Source organism: Cavia porcellus, unplaced genomic scaffold (genome assembly GCF_034190915.1).
Source record: "Cavia porcellus strain 051 isolate PalLab524CR breed Dunkin Hartley unplaced genomic scaffold, mCavPor4.1 scaffold_25, whole genome shotgun sequence".
Classification (NCBI taxonomy): domain Eukaryota; kingdom Metazoa; phylum Chordata; class Mammalia; order Rodentia; family Caviidae; genus Cavia; species Cavia porcellus.
In genome coordinates, this window is record NW_026947508.1 from 38,519,060 (window position 1) to 38,541,111 (window position 22,052).

A 22,052-nucleotide genomic window follows, 5' to 3' on the forward strand; every position below is an offset into this window, starting at 1 on the left:
TGTGCATTTTGCGATGCATATTACTAGGAACCTGGTGCTAAACCATCCCTGGGTGACTGCTTCCGGGTCAGAGATCCCTTGAGCACAGCAGCTCCCTTACTGTGATCTATTAGCAGTCAGTCCTTGGCACAGGGTTTGTGAAATAATGATAACGTTGAATATAAAAGAGAAGAAAGGAAGAAGGAAAGGAGGGAGGGAGGGAAATGAAATGTTGCCATGTTTCACTGTGACCCGCCATAGACTTTCAGAAGCATCCAGGTTCCAGAAACCCTAAAATATGGAGGAAGAAAAGTACATCTTACAGCTGATGAGTACAGCAACTCTTGTCCCAGCACCATGTGTGAATTTAAACTACAACCGTCTGGATTAAGGATGGAAGCTAATGGTCTTCCCTCTATCTAATCTGTAGGTTATGTGCTAAAATGAGGCTTCTAGGAAACCAATGTACCAGCTCCTACCCTCAGTCCTTGCCCTGGTCCTCCTACAGCCCTTGGCCCACACTCTTCACCTTAGACTGTTACAGTTCCCCAAATGTTACATTGCTTCTTATCAATGTCTCCCACGTATTACTTTTTGTTTGTTCTCTCCTTCTTCACCTATCTCCTAGCTATTAGAAATAAGAATTTTGCAGTGAGGTGTGGTGGTGTATACCTGTAATACCAGCACTCAGGAGGCTGAGGCAGGAGGTCCACCACGAGTTTGAGGCCAACCTGGGCTATATGGTGAGTTCAAAGACCTGCATAAGAAAATGAGGCCTTTGTCTCAAAAAAAAAAAAAAAAAGACAAAGTACTATTTTATTTTATTTTAAAGAGCATAAAATTAAGCATAACAAAACAGAACATAAGAAAACAATTTAAGAGACACAGATTTCGAAGCAAGACAACAGGAGATCTTCACTGTCTATCATATTGTCTCGTTTTCTTCCAAATAGTTGTCGATATCTTCACATACATTGAATTCATACAAAACAACATAGTATAAAACTGATCCAAACAAGATGATGAGGGCATTTTAGGTCTTCAAGACCAGACAATAAGGAAGTCAACAATGGCTGTCATAATGCCTCTCATTCTCTTCAAAATAGCTGTCCATACCTTCACATATGTTGAAATTAAACAAAACAAAACATTAAAATCACTCTGAACAAAGAATAATAGGTTGCTGGATTTCACATCATGGCACTATGGAATCAGCACTGAGTACTTCAGTGTGTCTTTTTCTTCAAAGTAGTTGTTCATTTCATCGTGCATTATATAAGCAGTTCTCATAAACTGTTTAGAAGTTCTACACAAGCATGAGTTTCTACATGTATATAAATCTTATCTGTATTAGTGGGAAAAACAAACTAAAACAAGACAAAACAAAACAAATTCCTAGAAACATACAAGACAAAAAAGCCATATAAAAAACAATAAAAGGTGATCTACAATGGTTACTATGATATCTCTTGTTATCTTCAGTAGAATTGTCTATATCATCAGGCATAGTATAATTGAACATAGCAGTATATAACTATTAATAAAAACAAAACATTAGAGACATTATAAGACTTCAAAAGCAGGTAATAGTCAAACCAGAGTGGGTATCCTAGTGAATCTTGTCATCTTCAGTGTAGTTGCCTATACTCTCAGACTTGATACTGTCAGTCATAACAGATTTTAATAAAATCAATCAAGACAAAACAGCAGTCTAACAAACCAGATTCAAATAAGATCAGTCATGGGGCTGGGGATTTAGCTCAGCGGCGTAAGTGCCTGCCTTGCAAGCAGGCAGTCGTGAGTTCCATCCCTGGTACCGATAAAAACGAAAAAGACAAAAAAAACCAAAAACAAACAAAAAAATAAATAAATAAGATCAGTCATAATAAGACAGTGTAAGTTATACAGGGCTTCAGATTAAGTTAATAGGAAATTAAGGATGGTTACCATAGTATATCCTGCTATTTTTGGAATAGCAGTCTGTGCCCTCAAATCTAGTACAAGTAGACAGACTGAAACAGAATATAATCAAATTAAACAGAGTGATGACAATAATGTGGATTTTAAATCCTGATACACAATTAACAGTGTCCTCTGCCTTCCTTTTTTAGACTTCCTCCCCTTTCACTTTCACAGGGCACATTGTACATTTTGGATCCCACTAATTCCTTTAGTTTTTAGATTAGGGGGGCAACCCACTATTTACCTAAGTAGTTCTGAACCTTTTTACCCCTGGGCTTGATCTTAAGTTGTATTCTCTACTTACAAAAGTCTCAAGGTTTTCCTTCATTATAGCTGAGTAGTTCTCCACTACACAAAAGTATCATGTCTTTCCAATCTGCAGCTGCTGGACAAGCTGCCCCTATTTCTCTTTGGTTCCCTGTCACATAGAACATTTTTTTTCTCATATTTGATTTTCAGTCCATAAACCCTTTTTCAGGTTAATTATATTTCGTACAGAGAGCAGCTCAGGGGGCCCTACCTCCTGCCTGTGTTTCTTTTTTTTTTTTTTTTAGTGTATCAAGGCCATCTATATTAGAGATTATAGCCAACCTTCTCTGCCTCATCTCTGCTATGCTATTTTTCTGCCATTGGTTGTCTGCTTTTCTCCTTCATTCCACTGTCTAACCCATTCATTGAGGCCTCACTGACATTGTTCCTGAAATCCTAGTTTTTCTCTCTATCTCTCTAGAATATCCTTCAGTATTTTTTGTAGGGTTGAGTTGGTGATCACGCACTCCCCCAGTTCCTCTTTGTCATGGAAGTATCTTGTTTCTCCATTAATTTTGAGAGACAGTTTTTCAGGGTACATCAATCTGGGTTGGAGGTTATTTTCTTTCAGGGCTTGGACTACTTTGCTCCAAGCTCTTCTTGATTTGATGGATTGTGTCAAGAAGTCTGTTGTGATTTTGATGGGTTTTCCTTTATAAGTGATCTGTTTCTTTTTTCTGATGGTGTTTAATATTTTGTTCTTGTGATGAATTTCTGGGATCTTGATTACTATATGTCTGGGTGTAGATCTGTTTTGGTTGTAGCTGGCTGGAGTTCTGTACACCTCATACATCTGAGTATCATTTTCTTTTCCTACGCTTAGGAAGTTTTAATTATTTCTGTAAATAGCCTTTGTATTTGATTTGTGTTACCCCTGCTTCTTCACTCACATTCTTTATTCTAAAGTTATAGACCCTTTTGTCATCTTCTAGCTTTTGTATTGTTACTGCCTGTTTTCCTTTTTTTTTTTGTCTTTTTGAGACAGGTTCTCTATGCAGTTCAGGCTGGCCTTGAGCACTTTGTAGCCCAGGCTAGTCTCGAACTCACAATGATCCTCTTGCCTCAGTCTACTGAGTGCTGGGATTACCAGCATGAGCCATCACGCCCAGCTTCCTTGTTATTTTTAAGAGAGCTTTCCTTTTGCGATCACACAATGCAAACCTATCTTCAAGTTTTGTTAATCTATCCTTAGGTTCTGTCAGGCAATTTTGCCAGCTTTCAATGGAATTTTTAATTTCCTGGTAATTTCTTTGAATCTGTTTCATGTATCTAGGGTTTTTTTTATTTTCTTCATCGAAGGTTTCTCTCCTTTTTCTGTGTTCCTCCTTTCTTCCATCTGTGTCTTGAGAGGTGCTTAGCATTTCTTTTATTAATCTTCTTATATCTTGCTTTACTTGTATTAGAATTTCAGTTTTGAGTTCGTCTATACTGTCACAAAGGTATTTCTTTATGTCAGCTGATGCCGTGTCCGATTTTGCATGTTTGCTGCCCTCAGTCTCTTCTGTATTTACCTCTCCTAGATCCATTTTCCCTGGGTTGGGGGCTGGAGGCTTTTTCTTATTTCTTTCTCTTGTCATGTTTCTGGTTTCTTCCATACAGGTGTATGGTGGAGGTCCCAGCCCCTTTCTGTACTGGTTATGGTTCTTCTGAAGCTCGCTGACTAGGGATTTCTGCTCTCTCCAGTTTTCTGTTGGTCACTGAGGTGCAAGCAGGGGTGATGTTGGCTGGCGCCTCCCCTCCCAGTCACCTCCCCTCTCCTGGGAGGACCAAATTCTGAGCACTCACCACGGGTTAGTGCAGGTCTCCGTGCTAGCTCTGTTCTCCATTGGGCTCACCAACCCCCAACTTCAGCGCAACTGAGCTCCAGTGAGAGCACCGTGACTGCGAGTAGGACTGGCTGTGGTCAGAGCATTTCTGGCTCCAGCCTTGGGTCCATGTTTTTCTTTTCTTTCCTTTTTTAATTTTTTCTTAATTTCTTCCTGGGTTGTGAGAATCCTCTCCTTTCTTCTGGTCTTCTCCATAGTGGCAAATTCCAGCATCTGAGCTGTTTCTCTCAGGTTCCCTACCTTGCTGCTTATTGATCTGCCATCTTCTCCAATCTCTAAAAAATATTTTTTTTCAAGACATCTTGCTGCACTTCTCCTGAGGCCAGGATTATTTTGGTTGATATGGTTTATTAAATGGATGCCTCCTTCTTCATTAACTAATAAATTCCACCTAAAAATGAGCCCTACTCTAGCTCCAAAAAAGTAACCTTTCTATAGACAATTGGAGCCTCCAAAAAGTTTTTTTCAACACCTAGTATATGTCAGCCTCTAGAAAAAGTGTTTCTAAATTCTCCAAGCTGAGTGAGGTATTCCTTCTTGCTTTTCTATAATATTCCATGCATACCTCTACCATAACCCTTCTTACATCATACAGTAACTGTTGGGTTGCTTCCTCCCTACTAGACTATGAGTTCTTGAAAGTAGGGTTTTATCTTATTCAGCTATATTAGTCTATATTAGAACAGTGGTGGTGAACCTGTGGCACACATGCTGCAGTGGGCTGTTGGTATCATGAAAGGCTCTAGAAGTTTCAGCATCACTTCTCCAGAACCTGGAGCCTAGAAAGCACTTAATACCCATAAAAGTACTAGTTGGACAAGTGGGTATTGCATGTTGGCACTGAATCCTAGTGGCCCACTCTGAGGTGCTATCTATGTCCAAAACCATCTCCCCTTGGCAGTAGCCTAAGCCTGCTATCTGGCCAAACTTTGAAAAGTGCAAGGGCACCACCTGGTGGTCAGTTCAGGAAGTACATCTTACTGAACAGGAGGTTTCTCTTTTCAGTCACAGCTCCATATTGACAGTGAGGGCGTCTACACTATTAAAAGAGCAACCTAATGGGCTCTCTGCTTCTGGGTGTCATGAGGTAAACAGCTCTCCTCAGCCCAAGCCCTTCCACTAAGCTTTTCTGCTCTGGAGCCAGAAAACCGTGGACTGAAACTTCTATGACCCATGAGCCAATTAACCTTTCTGCCTTTAAATTGTGGGTGTGGAGTATTGTGTCTCAGTGACGAGTGTGACTAAGACACAGGTGATGTGACATGTCCTTGGTTTAGAGCAGAGAAAGTGGTAACTCAGACACAGTGACTGTGCTGCCTGAGTTAGTGACAGACAGCTGGACTGTCCTAGAAGTGTGACAGGGGGTCAGGATCTATGCTCATTAAGTACCGGCCAAGGGAAAGACATATACATATACAGTCTTGCTAAGCTAATTACTTGTGTGCTTTACATCCCCTTCTCCTTACCCCACCTCTCTCTAGGTATGTCCAGCCTTTTGGCTTGTGTAGACCGTACTGATTGCAGAGGAATTATTTTGGGCTACATACAAAATATGTAATATAGTCAATGTATAAAAGTGCCAAAACTGACTGCCGGGAGAACATGGCGGACAGACAACAGCAACTACCGGAGGCTCTCTGAAAGGCTCGGCTCAGAGGCCAGAAATGATGTGGACTAAGGAGACACGAACCAGTAGAGATATGCTCTGCTGACTCAGGAACGAACTGGGCTGAGAGAAACCAACTTAGAATACAGTCCTGGCGCTAAAATAGGAACAGAAAAGACTCGGTGTAGAGGCTCGACCCCGCACCATTGGAAACCACGATTTGGGTTTCCCGCCGCCTGGCGGCTGGCTGCCTCCACAGCGGCTCAGCAAGGAGAGAGACGCACAGAAGCTCTGGGAACGGGAGTCTGCGAAAGGAGTCGAAAACAGGATGGACAAGGAGGCGTACACGAAAACTGACTGGTAGCGAGGTGAGTGAGAAACTGACCCCCTACCACAGTTTGACTCCAGCGGAGGACTTTCTGGGCTCAGGCAGTCCTGTAAGAGCAGGGCACGGTGGCAACTTCAGCCACACATTCCCCTCTCGGACGGGATTGGTGAAAAGTGCCTGGCCTGAGTGACGCTGCTGGCGGACTCCCTAGGCTGGCCTAACCCAGATCCCAGAGCCTGACGGTGGCCCAGAGGAGCGACTGACTCCCGCGTAGGCTGCCTCCTCCGCAACTCCCTGGTGCGCAGCGGTGGGCGGGAACAACTAGCCAGCCCAATTTGATCAGGCTGTGGCTGACAGGCAGGGAAGCCGGGCCTCCTATGTAAGCTTGCATTTTATAAGGAACAGAAAATATGGAGAAGGGAAGCAACAAAAAAGGCTCCTCGGCCCCCAATCCTGAGAAACAGGCAATAGTGGACACCGCACCAATATACATTAAGCGCCATATAGAGAGCCTCATAGACCAATTCAGGAATGAAGTTATCAACGACCTGAAGCTAGAAGTATGCAGAATAGTTAGAGAAATGCTAAGCACCACCCAGGAAAAAACAGATGGTGGAATGGAAGAACAGAAAAAGAGGGGAGAATTGCTTGATGGAGAAAACAGAGAAAGCATTGAGTATGTGAAGCAGGTTCAAAGGGACTATCAAGAAATTAAGAAGTCTATCCAAGACTGGCATAACAGCTTGAAAGAAACTAAGGACAGACTATCTGAACTGGAGGGCAGACTTGAAATATGGGAGAATGAAATGAAAAACTTCTTAAAAATAACAAAGAAACAAACAGCAATAATACAAAGACAAGAAGATGATAAGAGGAGCCATAACTTAAGGATTAAGAACATAAAAGAAGAAGTAGGGACACAAACAAGTGAACTACAAAAGCTACTCACAGAAATAATCCAGGAGAATTTTCCTAATTTAGCAAAAGGTAAAGATACTCAGATGTATGAGGCATACAGGACCCCAGCTACCTACAACCCTAACAGAGAAACACCCAGGCATATAATAATAAAAATTCCAGAAATTCAATACAAGAACAGAATATTAAAAGCTGTAAGAGACAAGAAACAGATCACTTACAAGGGAACACCCATCAGAATTACAGCAGATTTCTCTTCACAAACCATCAAATCACGAAGAGCATGGGGGGAAATAATTCAAGCTTTGAAAGATAATAATCTCCAGCCAAGATTGAGATATCCTGCACAACTGTCCCTGGAAATTGATGGAAAAACGAGGTGCTTCCAGGATAAAGAGGAACTGGGGGAATTTGCAACCACCAATTCAACCCTACAGAAAGTATTGCAGGATATTCTAAAAAAAGAAAAATACAAAGAACCCAGAAATAGTGGCGGGGAGGCCACAACGAATGGAGCAGAGAACAAAATGAAGAAGACAAACTGACAGCTACTGACAGAAAAAGAGCTCAACAGAAATGAGACAGAGAAGATTGGATGATAGGAACAGCTATTTTGGAGAAAATGACATCTTAATAGGTAATGCTGATTTAGTACCATCTTGTTTTGAAGTCTCATCTAGCTTTTGTTCTTCTGTCTCCAATGGTCTAAACAGGTTGTATCTTATTGGATTTTGTTATGTACGATAGTATAATCAAAAACCTTTTAAAGACAAGGAGATTATACAGAGACCATTGTTCATTTTCTGTTAGTCGATTCTAAATACTCTATAATGCTGTCATTCTCTTAAATGGTTTTACATTGTTTTGATATACTTAATGCTACAGTATATGAAGTTGTACTCAAGGACTTCAGGGAGAGAGTCAATATGGTAACTACTTTTGGGTCGGAAATATCTGGTGGTGAAACACTATTCTGCTTAAATGGTTATGTTTTGATCTGCCCTGTTTCGCTGTTATGCCCTCTTTTTTCTCAATCTCCACTCCATTATTTACTTTTTTATTTTTATCCATTTAATTAAAGGGAAAAATATAGCAGGGTATAATATAGTAACCCACTTTGACTTTCTATTATCTCGATTTGAAGCCCTGTATTACTCTCACCATCTTGTTTTTGACTGAGGTTCCTCTATTCTGTTTTGCTGGATAGTATCAGGTTTGAAAGTTTAGGCATCAGCTGAGAAGATAATGAGATTCATTATAACGCCCATTCTCGTTGACTTTTGTCTACTTTTGAAGACCTACAATATCTCCAATGTTTTGGTTTTGTCGGTTTTATTCTTTACTGTTTTGTTCAATTGTATAACTAATGATATAGGCAATTCTATTAGAAATAGCGGGAGGCATTATGGCAACCATTGTTGATCACCTTGTATTATGTTTTTATATTATCTATTATATCCACCCTTTTGACTTGACCGATTCTGTTCTGTTATGGCACATTTGGTTTTACTCTCTTCCAAAAAAGCAATAAGAACCGTGGGAGCAATGAAACCCAAAATGTGTAATAGTCACTGTACAAAAGAGAGGAAAAGAAGGTGCTCTAAACTATATAACTGCATGTATATTTAAATGTATAAGATAGAAAATGATATCACAGAGTTTTATTGGATCATTGAACAGAACTGTTTGCAGTATCATTGTTGGAATGTCCACTCTACAAGCTTTAATTTTGTGACTTGAACAATTATTTCTAAGATGGCAATATGTAATCCATTAACTAGTGATTTCCTACTGCGCATTTTTTTCTTCTGTAAATCTGTATAACTTGTACCCCTTCACTGTTTTTTTTTTCTTTCTTTTCTTTTCTCCTTAAATTAAAAAAAAAAAAAAAAGTGCCAAAACTTTCTGCAGTGGATTAACTAGTGGCCAACTCAGTTGGCTGAACTGAATCAGCATGGTTCTGGGTGTAGAAGGCCCACCTGAGGATTGCTGCCAACAGCATAAAAAGAGAACCAGAGGGGAAGATACTGTGCTGTTGATTTTCTTGAAGTTTGTTGCACTGGTTTTCCTGATATGAACATAGCTGTTATCATTAGGGTCCTTGCTGTCACTGAAGACGGCTGTGGTTCTTTTCAGGGTGCTCTGGTCCTTACCTTGAGCATCACTTCCTGGCTCCACTGCAGATCCCTCAGCCTGCTGGCACAGATCCTTCATCCTGCTGCCACTTTCTAGCTTCCACCACTGACCTTTAAGCCTTCCCAGTGCAGATTCTTGACACAGAATTGCATGAGACGTGGTTGTGGGCTCTAGGTCTTCAGCTGGACTTATGCAGGGCATTGGCATGGGATTCAGACCTTCAGTTGGATTCTTTGGGTCTCCAGTATATGGACAGATCTCTTGTACTCTTCTCCATTTCACTTTTTTGAATATTATAAAACAATCCTATAAATTGTGTATCCTATATTAAATCTACCCCTGTATTATGTATCCTATAAATTAGGTATATTAAATCTACCCCCTACAAGCCCTGACTCTAATACTTCATTTTTATATAACATACTTTAAAAAGGGACAAGCAGCCTGCAGATTGCATGTACATTCTAAAATATAGTCTAGAGCAATGTGACTCAGAGTGCCACACTGTAAATGGCCTGTGATATGGCTTGTGTCTAGATGTTCCCCCAAAGCCTCATGCAGTCATAGGTGGGGCTCTTTCAGAGGTGACTGATTCATGGTGCAATGCTAGGATTAAGTTTACTAGGATGGCTGGTGGATAATTACAAAACCAGCCCACGGATTGGACTGGCACTGTATCCAGTAGATTGGAAGGAGGTCTTGTCCTTTGGTGCTTTGCTACCTTCTGCTCGCCAGGAATTGTTTCTGCTCTGTGATGTTCCTCTGCATTGTAGCCAGCTATTATGGACTGAAACCTCTACAAACTGTGAGCTAAATAAACCTTTCCTCCCTTAACTTTGGGCATTGGGTATTTTGTCTGAGCAATAAGAAAAGTGCCTAAGACAGCTTGTCACCAGCCCACAATGAAATAAAGAATGAGAACTTTTAGAGATATCAGGTTAATTGTTGTTGAATCTAATGAAAGTAGGACTTATATTAAACAAAAACAACCTAATGAACAGAGAAAGAGTAGTTGCTAGCTGGGAGTTTATTTTGTCAGAGCAGGGTGAAGTCCAGATCTGTGACTTCAACACCAATATATTTATCGATTTTTGCCCAGGATTGATTTTTCTTTTTCCCTAACTGAGCACTGGCACACTCAGATTCTAAGTTCTGTGCAGTGATCCAATAGTTCCTACCTGTAGGTATTCATGCCCTTGTGAAATTCCCTCCTCTGTTTGTGGGTTGGTCTAATGATTAACCAACAGAATGTGACAAAGGTGATGTCACTTCTGTGTTAGAATATATGATTCTATCCTGCTAGCAGACTCTCATCCTTATTAGCTCTGATGATGGAACTTGCCATGTTGTGGAGGTTTGTGTGGAAAGATGCGGCAGTGACCGCTGGCAACTATCAGCTTATGGAAGGCCCTCAGTGCAATAGGTTTTTTTTTTTTGGTCTTTTTCTTTTCGTTTTTTATGGGTACCGGGGATCAAACTCACAACCACACACTTGCAAGGCAGGCACTTATACCGCTGAGCTAAATCCCTAGCCCCCAGTGCAATAGGTTTTGGGAATGGAACCTATGACAACAATAAAAGTAATCCTGAAAGTAGATCTCTTCCAGGAAGGCCTTAAGAACCCAGCCTCAGTCTATAACAACAAAAGTCTTGTAGGGTGTCAGAGAAATCCTGAAGCAGAAAATCCAGCAAAATTATGCTTGAACACTACAACACTATGAAATGTAGTAGGCATATGTAGTTTTAAACTACAAAATTTATTCGGCATCTGCTCAAAATATGTCAATACTATATAGGTCAGAACCTGCTGAAAACCTGAGAAACTTTCCGTAGTCAGAATCAACTACTATGTCTTCCCTCCAGCTCTGTAGTATTCCAGCAAAAGGCTTTTGCAGCTAATTCCACAAGATGTCCCTGCTGTGTGAACAGAGTAACTAGTATAACAATAGTATGATCGTGCTAGATTTAAGCCCCTTCCTATGTCAGGCTACAGGCAAACCACTTTCAGCTTACAAGGACTGCAGTTTATAAGGAAAGGCCACAAACACCAGGATAAAGGTACGGTATTATGAAATAGATCTGCACCCATCCCCAGAACACCCATCCCCAGAAAGAAACTTGGGCAATTCTGGTAAATGCACATCTTACTCCTTTTAATTATAATAGGCAATACAGCCCTGAAGGAAGGACAGCATCACTGATGCTATAAATGTAGTTAATTCTGCAGAACAAACAGGAAATAAAATGGGTCCTACAAGAACCCACTCAGAATCAGAACTAAATTAGCTCAATATCCCCTGTTCAGTTCTTGAATTATTCTGGTCAATGTAACTTTTAATCTATATAATTCATAATCAATAGGTTGGCTGTTCTCCTTCTGTCTTACTCCTACTCCCCTGTATTCTCTTCCACGATTACTTAAGTTGCCATTTAATAGATTTGATCTGCTTGGGCAGCAGAACTCAGAATCTCTCCCTCAATGAGGCTACAAAGTAAATTCATGCAACAGTTCATGACAGTCATCTATACCCCTTTCAATTCTAAATCGACATGAGTTTAGAGGTGACTTTCCCAAACCCAGCTTTTGCTGCTGCCTCTGATTTTCCAGCCATTCTCACCATGCAGAATGGGCAGAAAGGCAAGCCAGACCTCAGCAGCAGACACTCCAGAAGCAGCAACACTCTTATCCAGCCATGTTTCCTTTTTTAATCATCCTCCAATAGCCAACATTCAGTTACCAGATGAAGCTGGAGGCACCCCAACTATCAAACAGCTCAACTCTAACCTGAAACAAAACTTACAACAGGTCCTTCTGCAAAATGATTCACCAAGCTTTCTGTGGGAAGAAGAGTCTTCTTTAACACGGGCTTAAGAGAAGAATAGCTGAAGATGAAGAAAAATTGACTGGCCAGTCCTCTGCAACTGACTAGCTGCAGTGGCCCTGAGAGGAAAAAAAAGACTGCTGTGATTCCTTATCACCCTAACTAAAAGCAGTAACAACAGGATTTACATTCACAGGGCATCATTCCAAGATTCACCTATGTGAATCTCATGACCACTTCCAGCAAGGCAGAGACTCGGGCAACAAGGAGGTGATGTTTGGGCCCTGTGAGAGCCGCTGGTCAGGGTCCCCATTCAGTGACTCAGTCCCTGGAAGATGGGTTCAGTACAAGGGGGAAGAGCTACTGGCTGGTTTAGCAGCTTGTCCATTATGCTGATTTTAGCATCTTGTTTCTCAATGTCCTCATATGGAGTCCAGGATAAATCATGCTGTAGCTTGTACGCACCAAGGAAGTCATGTGGACAATTCGCTCCCCATTCCTAGAGAAAGCAAAGAAGTTGGTTCTAATCAGGTTAGGATGTAAACAAACTGAGCACATCTCCTACTTAACTATATATTGCTTTTTGGCTTTTTGCTTCAGACTACTCAGAACCATCCTTGGAAGGCAGTCACACTATACCTCAGATCTTTCTCTTAACAGGGCAAACAAAACTAATTTAACATGTTATGGTTGATACACTGTGTCAACTTGAGAAGTTTAGAAGTTTAACTAAGAGACTCAGCAAGGAGCCAATGTGCAAGAGGGGAGAACAGAGGTGGTGTGGGTGCTACACCCACCGGAGGGTGGGGTTGTGGGCAGCCTGCTTACAATATAAGGGAGGAGAAGCTGCTTGTTCACGCCCCTTTTGCTCTAGCTGCTTTTGCTGGCTGCTGCTTTGAAGCGTTGCCCTGAGCTATGCTGCCCTTCCTTGAAGCCCACTGATTATGGACCGAAACTCCACAGTGAGCAAAATAAACCTTTCCTTCCTTCATTTTGGGTATCGGGTATTTTGCCCCAGCAACCCAGAGAAAAGTAACCAAGACACATGTTTATAACAGCACTGTAATTCATATGACTTGTCGCCAGACAGCTCTGGTGGTTCAAGCGTAACCGTCCCACTGGATGGCATGGGACAGTCACACATGTACCACTGCTGGTTCAATTCAAGCGAGCAGGAATAGTAAATACACATGCATATTTTTTTAAAGTTATATTTGGCTTACAACATCCCCAATTTTTTAGGAAACCATTTACAGTTCACATATCTATTTTTCATACACAAGAATTTCTCAAAGGTCAGAGCAGATTTTCTAGGTAAAGAATAAATGCTCTTACCTTTGGAGAAATAATGGAAAAGTACTGCTGGCCACTTTCCCGTTGATAAAGATAGTAAATATTGCCAGGTTTTTTCACCATGTTACAAGCTACGTGGTGCAAGTCAGCATCTCTACGGGCATCTTCCAGAACCTATGAACCACAAAGGTGTAATGTGTAAAGGAATGGAAGTAACAAGCCCACTTGGGGATTATCCCAATGAAAACTTGGACACTGTTCAATGTTTAGGATCTTGCTCCCCCATAGCCATGAATCATTACTGGGGTCCAGATGATTCTGAAGAAATAAAAATTAGATAATTGCTACTATGCTAAAAAGAAATGCTTTCAGGAAAAATGTACTTCAAAGTGGTGAACATCTCTGGCTTTGCATGACTCTTAAGTCCTCTTTTTCTGTGCTAAGTACATTTCTTTTATAAATGAAACCATTTTCTCTCTTATAAGCTTTTTATCTTATTGAACTTCCTCCCAGGTGATGGAGGAGACAATCTCATAATTCCAGCACTCTGGGAGGTTGAGGCAATTAGCAACTTAGCAAGATCCTATCTCAAAATTTAAAAAGGGCGGAGGACATGAGTTTGAGTTCCAGTACTGGGGCGGGGGGGGGGGGGGGACATTAAAAACTTACACTTTACTTCTGACACAGTCTAGATGTTGCTTGTCCCCCCAAGGGCACGTCCTGGGAGTCTGGAGTTTGGTCACCCATTTGGTGATATGAAGCTAAAGGAAGACGTGCAGCCTAGCAGAAGGCCCTTCAGGCACTGGAGGCACTGTCCTTAGAAGGGAATGCTACTCTCCTAGCAGGAGTTCTTGAGATAACCAGAGCCCCAGCATGAGCAAAAGCATGTTGTTACAAAAACCCAACCCTTGATTCTCTGGCTTTGTGCACAGAGGCGTAATTTCTCCTCCCACACATGTGGGATGCAGACTAGCAGGCTCTCCCCAGAGCTAATCATGCCAATATCATGCCCTTGAACCTCTAAAATGATGAGAAAAACAAACCTTTTCTTTGTAAATTTAGCCTACCTCAGGTATTTCATCACAATAACAAAAGAGACTAATATGACCTCTTAGGTTTGCTCCATTTTATTCAAAGCCTTCAACTTTCTAGGAGATACTGAACACAAATGAGCTACAATGCTTAAATCAAGTTTGGCCAATTCTGTCAACTAAATGAAGAAAATGAACGCTTATCCAGAAGTCCTTCCTTGGGGCTGGGGATTTAGCTCAGCGGCATAAGCGCCTGCCTTGCAAGCAGGCAGTTGTGAGTTCGATCCCTGGTACCGATAAAAACAAAAAAGACAAAAAAAAAAAAAAAAAAAAAACCAGAAGTCCTTCCTTACCTTTCTGGCTTGTTCTTGCAAATGTTGGACTTGTTCAGCTATGACTGTCAACTTGTTGGTGGCATTTGCTCGGATGAATTCATCAGCCTATAAACGAAAGAAAGCCAAGCTGGAATAAAAAGGATGACTTCTGTGACGTTCTTATTTAGGTGCAATGTGGAGAACACTGTTCACATCTTCACTTACACCTTCTCAGTCTCACTAATGACATCTAAATGCCTGCTCACCCCAAGGCCCAGCTCAAGTAGCAGTGCCTATGAGAAGCCCACACTGACACGACCTCACACCACAGAATCGACGCTCCTTCTGAGCTGTTTCGGTTGCTTGCCATCTTTTCACTCTGAACTCTAGACTGAACTTGTCTGGTCCTCCAACATGCCCTGCTCTCTCTTGCTACCACAGATACTAAATATGCTCTCTCCTCCATCTAATGCATTTCCCCCTTGTTCTCTGCATGCTAACCCCATGTGTTTCTCAAGTCTTCCGTTTGTTTTCTCCTGTTTAAACACTTCTAACGTCAAGGATGGGTCTTACAGTGAAAATCAGATTTTGTGATTGGTTCTCATTATCTACTAATGTTGGACCCTAACACACACTCTCCTTCCCATATATATATAGATACAGATATGTTTTATGTATATTATTATATATGTAAAAATACATGTATATATAAAATGTTTTATATATACATAAAAATCTGGACATTCTTTTAGCTGAATTACTTATATTAGATCTACTTAAATTTAACTTACAGTTCATTCCTAATTGATATTCCTAAATAAAAATACATTTAATGTATTTGAAAAGACTACATTATGGCCAGGTTTAGTGGCTCACACCTGTAATCCCAGGATGCAAGGGACGGAATAGGACAACTGCAGTGAGTTCAAAGCCAGCCTGAACTACACAGTGAGACTCTTTTTATTTACTTATTTATTTATTTTTAGTACTAGGGATTGAACTCATGACCTTGCGCTTGCCAGGCAGGCACTTATGCCACTGAGCTAAATCCCTGGCCCTGAAACTTTACCAAAACAAGGACTACATTATAAAACTGAATACTGTGGTGTGTGCCTAAAGTCTCCATTATTCTGGAGATTGAGGCAGAAGGATCACTTGAGCCCAGCAGATGGAGGCAGACACAGACAACAAAGCAATATTCCTCTACAAAGACTGTGCTCACTGTGGTAGCACATATACTAAAACTGGAACAATACTGAAAAGATTAGCATGGCCCCCATGCAAAGATGACGTGCAACTTGATGAATTTTCTTCCTGAATTATTGAAAAACTATGAAATTGTTAAAACAAGTTTTAATTTACATGACATTTGTATAGTTCTGTAGGTGCTGACACAATTGTCAGCTGTTCTCTCTTTACAACCAGGACTGATCCCTATTGTGTGGAACAGGTTGAAGAAGTGTATGAACACCAAAACCAAGGTCACATCATAGGGAAAGTTACACCAACAGAAGAGACCTCCACAGCAATGACAGAGCTCTTCTCCCTTAAATGATCTTCAGTCCTCAGCACAGTTAACAATAGAAACATGAGGAAACAAGATAATAAGATGCTCCCCAAAACCTTCAATTCCTCAAAGCTGATCTCAGGGGCACTGCAGTACAAAGGAAGTCATAAGCAATGAACTAAAAAATCAAATGGTTAAAATGTATGAAGACAAAAAATTTTAAAAAATGTATGAAGAGATCAAAAAAACAAGCAAATTCTTCAGATGTTTTAGTGATCTTAAAGAGGACTTAACTAGATAGATGAATTAAATATTCAGCAAGTTTAAAGACACAAATATTAGGCTAATTGAATTAAGATATGAATGACCATTTTGGTGAAGAACTAGAAATTATGAAAGCAAATCAAGGGGGCCGGGGATTTAGCTCAGTGGTTTAAGTGCTTGTCTGGCAAGCATGAGGTCCTGAGTTCAATCCCCAGTACCAAAAAAAAAAAAAAAAAAAGAAAGCAAATCAAACAAAAATTAGGATATTAATTCAATTGAGATTTCCTGTCCACTGTGGCTGTTTGTAACTTGGGATTCATTATGAGAAGACCTCGGTTTTGGGCAGTTTCTTACTTCTTGTTTCGCTGTTGTTTTGGAACTCTTCTGGACCTGAATAAGCAGTGACTTCAATGCGTTCTGAGAGCCAGAATGAAAAAAAAGCCCTTTGATAAAGACACAGAAGAACTGGTAACAGACACCTGAGAAATAACTGTCCAAAAGAAAAATGGCTCAAATACAAATATTTTTATCTTGTTTTTTGTTGTGGATCATTTAAAAAAAATTTTAAATTAACAAAAAAAAGACTGTATCATTAAGTAAACCACAAAAAAGATATAATATATAAGACAGCCTGTCATTTGCCAAAATGCAACTAAAGCCAATGGAACATTCTTAAAATAGCTCAAATAACTATCAAAAGTAAGAGACATGTGACTAATTCATGTAGTAGGAAGAATTATCACTCAGACATCAGAAATCTGTCAAAAATTATCAACTTACTTTCAAGAAAAGCTAATTAACTTCCAACAGTACCCAATTACTCCAAGGAAAGAAATTAGGAGGTTAAATTGGAACTAAGGCATATTAAGGATATAACTTAATAAATGGCATAGAACTTATAAAACATGCACAAGAAAGTCTTGAGGTCAAGCTCTGACACAATTTAAACAGGAAAGCAATTAAGAGAATTTGCAGGTTGAGAAATATTAAGGCAAATATCAAGTATAAGCCAAAGTTCTAGGTAAAGAGAAATGATACAAGTAAAAGGAGTCAATTCTTTGTTCCACAAATATATACAAGCAATTTCCACATGTATGACATCATGCTAGGTACTCAATACATCAGCAAATATGGGAAGTTCCGACTTTTGTCAGGATTACAGTCTAATGCAGCTGGTCCAGTAGAAATATGAAACAAATTACTAGGCATTCTGGCACATCTCTGTAATCATAGCACTTTAGCAAGCTGAGGCAGAAAGCTCACAAGTTCAAATCTCACCTGGAAAACTTATGAGATTCTGTCTCAAAATTAAAAAGTTTTAAGGGCTACGGATCTAGCTCAGTGTAAAGGCCCTAGATTCATCCCCAGTACTTCAAGAAAACAAACTGAGTATTTTTGGCACTCAATCTGAAGCAGCACAGAGAAAATGAGAGATAAGAAGGAGACAAAGGAAGAGGCCTTTAATGTGGGCATGGGAGAGCTTCATGGGGCAGGGGTTCAGAGGCTCCCAAAGGAGAAGAAAAAAGTGGGACTACTTTTATCAGTTTTGACTGGGGGAGGTTGGAGGTGGGCAAAATCACTGATTAATATCTGCCTGTGGTAAACAGGAAACAGCAAGATTTACTGGGGCTGGAGGTGGAGGCTTGGGAGTTTGTGGAGGCTTAGGATAGAAGACAGCTTGGCGCATGCACAAAAAAGGGAAAGGGAGGTTTATCTCTAGAGCGAGGAGAACACAGAAGTTACTCTTGGAGAGATAAGTTGTTTCTCTGGATCTGGTACCAAGTTGGGAGGTTGTAGCTAAACCCTCGGCTAGCAGACTCTATCACAAACAAAAAACAGCAGCAGCAAGTCACATATGAAATTTTCACATTTTCTAGTAACTATATTAAAAGTAAAAATAGCCAAGTGTGGTGGCTCACACCTGTAATCCTAGCACTTGGAAGGCTGAGGCAGGAGAATTTTTGTAAAAATCAGCCTGGATTACATAATGAAATCCTGTCTCAAAAAAATAAAATAAATAAAAAATAAAAATAATAAGCAAAACAATTGTAATATATTTTATTTAAGCCAACACATCAAAAAACACTTTCATTTCTAATAAATAAAAAACACTTTCATTTCTAATTCATAATAAAATACACTTTATACAACAGGTTGTACTCAATTTAGATGCCAAATTTTATTGGAAATAGTTGATCTGTATTTAGACTTCTTAAAGCTTATTTAAAATAATACTTAAAATAAATTTATTTAGATTAAATTAAATTTAAATAAATTTAAAATGTATTTAAATTAAATTTGTTAAATTATTTTTTAATAATCCACGCAAATTGTCCTTCAATTTCACTTAACTTTCAGGTTCGTAATTCAATTAATTACGTTAAATGTATACATTCAGTTATTCCAGTCTCACTAATCCACACAATCCAAGTATTCAACAGCCATATGTGATTGGTAGCTACCAAACTTTACAGCAGAGTTCTCCTGAGTAACAACACTGACAAATATAAAGATAAAGCTAGTATTAAACGTATTCAGAATAATGACATAACATCATTATATGGTAGAAGAAAAATAACAAGCAACTTTAAATAATAGGGAGAAGTGAGGAATGTAAGAGTTGCTATGTGCAACCAAACAGTATTCAAATTTAATAATGCTGTCACTTGGATATAGCTTTTGTAAGACAAGGTCTCCCTAAGGATGTGACATTTGACTTGGGTCTAAATGAAAGGCCCAGTCCAGTCCTCCAAAATTTGCGAAGAAAAAAATTTCCAAGTATCTCTGAGATCAGCAGTAACAAAGGGAAATGTATAGAACAAGGCTTTTAAAAAGAGCAGCGAGCATGGAGGCGTGTGCTCACAGTCCCTGCTAGTCAGGAGGCTGAGAGATTGCTTGAGGCCAGCAGTTCAAGACCACCTGGGGCAACACAGCAAGTCCCTGTCACTTTAAAAAAAAAAAAAATCAAGGACCAAGAGCCGGAAGAGGGAAAGAGATCAATCATGCAGGGCATGTGGCCTATAGTAAAGAATTTGTATTCTGTTAAAGGACAGAAGAGCCACATGGCTAATGAGAGATCAAGTGGGTTTCTAGACCTAAGACAGGTCCAGGCCAGGAGTGGCCTTGTAATAAAGCTTCCTTTCTTAAGGTGGTGGTAAATTCGTCCTTCATAAACAGAACAATTTAATTAAAACCGAAGAGTATCTACAATCAAAAGCACCACCCTGGCTCCAACAACTCCTAGGAGCTTTACATTAATTACTAAATTTAACTCATTTTATGAAGTAACAAATGATAACTTCACTTTCAACTTTCACAATCATTTTAGGATTTAAGGTTCAAGAGAGGCAGACAACCTGTCTAAGGTTTCACAGCTTGGCAGTTGAAGGATTTCAACATGGTTTGCTCATTCTAAAACTTATGCCTTAATACCAAGCCTCCCAAGCTTTCAGAACACACCTTAAATCAGATGCCAGAGATCAGGTCTGCTAGAAAGTAATTTCAATACACAGGTAATAAAATATGCTCAACTCTATTTTTTCTCAACTTCTCAAAGACTGAATATATTGGGAAAATTGAGGCAGCACAATAATGCACATTTCACTAAATTATTTCACTAGATTATAGAAATCAAATATCACGTTCATTCTTTCTTTGGTTCTCACCATAATAAACAAGATGATCACTAAGTAACACATGAAAATGTTGTTTGCCCAAAACTTTGTCCCTGGAAGCCTTGCTACCAAGAACATGACCTTAATAAACAGACACATACTATTCTGCTAATCCATTAAAATTGTACTTTGCTCCCCACTGCTCTAAAAAGACACAAGGGCTCAATTAAAATAGCCCAAATACTTGAGTTTTTGTTAAATAAAATGAAAACAGTAGAGATGTTTATGTGAGGATATACAAGCACATTATTAATTCTGTGCAAAACAAAGACTTTTGAATATAATCAAAGTCAAATCTGACAGTGTATACAATGATAAGGGGGTATTTTTGAAAGCAGCAGGGTCCTAAATCTGTGCACACTGTAGAGAGGCTCTATATCTGAAAGTCTTGGAAGGTTCATTCCCTTCCCAAGCTTAAGTCTCACCCAGTGGCAGCAAAGGTCTCGACTCCCAAAGCTCAGGGGTCCTGGGCAGCAGTAAGCTGTTACCTCTAATCCTTTCTTGATTGCCAGGAAATGCGGCAGAATTCAAACAACCAGAGAGACGCAGAAGAATCAGGAGGATCTATTTAGGTGTACACCTGGCGCAAGGAATGTCTGTCCAAAAGGGCTGAGTGTTGAACAATGGAAGGGGTCCTGCTTTGTACACGTTGCCAAGGAGGTCTTCCCTGTGGAACTTGTGGGTGGGCAGGAGAACAAGGCAGTCTGTCAAACTGTGACAGATTTGTAGCATATCTTGGTGGCCCTGCTTGAGCATAACAGGATGTTATGCAAACAAGAGATTACAAAGTTTTACTTACAGGGACAAAACTTACTGCTTTTATCTGTATTAGAACAAAAAAATCAGCTATAGGGAGGGGAAAGGTCGAGAAACTCAGCTGTTTAAATTCTGCTTCAGCACATGCCTGTAATCTCAGCATTCAGAAGGCTGAAGCAGGAGCATTGTTCTGAGTTTGAAGCCAGCATGGACTACACTAGCAAGTTCCCTAGCCTGTACTACATAGTGAGACTCTGGCTAAATAAATTAGTTAAGAAAGGACTTGGTTTTTCACTGAAGGTGAAGAGTTCTCCTATTTCAAACTGTCAATTTTACAGAAAAAGCTGAAGACCACAGACAACTGGCTCAGCTAACGTCAAAAGTCACACTAAGACTCATGTGTCTAAATGCCTACTACATTTTCTGTTGTTTTTCATTTACTCTTTATTTTACCTATTTTGGCAATCAGGGTCTAACCTCTCATTTTAGGAATGCTGTGCTGTGTCCACGGTCAGTGAGGACACAGGACAAAACTTCTGGGTCCTCCCCTCCTAGAAAACATTTAAAGTTAGTTCTATAAGCTCTCAGGGAACTGATAAGATCTTCTGAGAAGCAGCTTACAATGAGTAGACTTAGCAACCCAGAAAAAATTTAGTGATTTTCATGTGTGACAGTAACCACTTCTGCACAGCGTACTTCACAAGACTGTCCTAAGGTGCAAATGAAAGCAACCACTTCTGCACAGCATACTTCACAAGACTGCCTAAGGTGCAAATGAAATAAAGAATACTGAGTGTTACGCAGTTTCCTGGGAACTAAAACAACTCATCACTCTCCCAGCTGAGTTCGCTCACCTTCTGGACCTGCTCTGCGAGCGCCACGAGGTCTAGCGGGTCCCCGACCCGGTGGGTGTGGTAGGGACTCACCAGAGCCAGGCCACCGGGAGTCGGTGTACGCTCTACCAGGGCTCCTGCGACACACAGCGGGAACATAGATCGTGAGTTCCCGCCCTTGGCCTCCCGCGGAGCCTTAAGAGACTAGCTCTGCGGCGGCTTCTCGTCCCCGCAGACCTCTGCCCAGCATACCTCCTCGGCCAGCCGCCGGCGGCACTCCGCTACTTTCCACACCTCCCTCGGCCTGCCCCGGGACCTCAGCGTCCTCCATGACGACGCCTAGCCAGGGGGCTTGCCAGCCAGAAGAACATGCGCATAAACGCTTGTGGGTGGAGCTTCCATGTCCCCAAACCAATGGGCGTCAGAGCGGCCAAAGCAGCTTGCGCTCAATCCTGCTGACGCACAGAGTCCGACTGAGGAGCGGATTCCAGATT

At 40.5% G+C, this 22,052-nt stretch overlaps 1 protein-coding gene and 1 non-coding gene across 2 annotated transcripts; one reads left to right on the plus strand and one right to left on the minus strand.

Moving 5' to 3' along the window:
* Positions 1-11,196: 11,196 nt before the first annotated feature.
* Positions 11,197-21,959, minus strand: CUNH1orf50 (chromosome unknown C1orf50 homolog). Its single transcript, XM_003462507.5, has 5 exons — positions 21,811-21,959; positions 21,580-21,695; positions 14,564-14,650; positions 13,222-13,353; positions 11,197-12,385 (listed from the first exon to the last, which is right to left on the minus strand). Exons 1-5 carry the CDS (start codon positions 21,887-21,889, stop codon positions 12,200-12,202), a joined length of 600 nt encoding a protein of 199 aa, XP_003462555.1. The 5' UTR covers positions 21,890-21,959; the 3' UTR covers positions 11,197-12,199.
* LOC111754753 (U6 spliceosomal RNA) lies at positions 15,739-15,845 on the plus strand. Its single transcript, XR_002789421.1, has one exon. It is a non-coding gene; the product is annotated as a U6 spliceosomal RNA (small nuclear RNA).
* Positions 21,960-22,052: the final 93 nt, after the last annotated feature.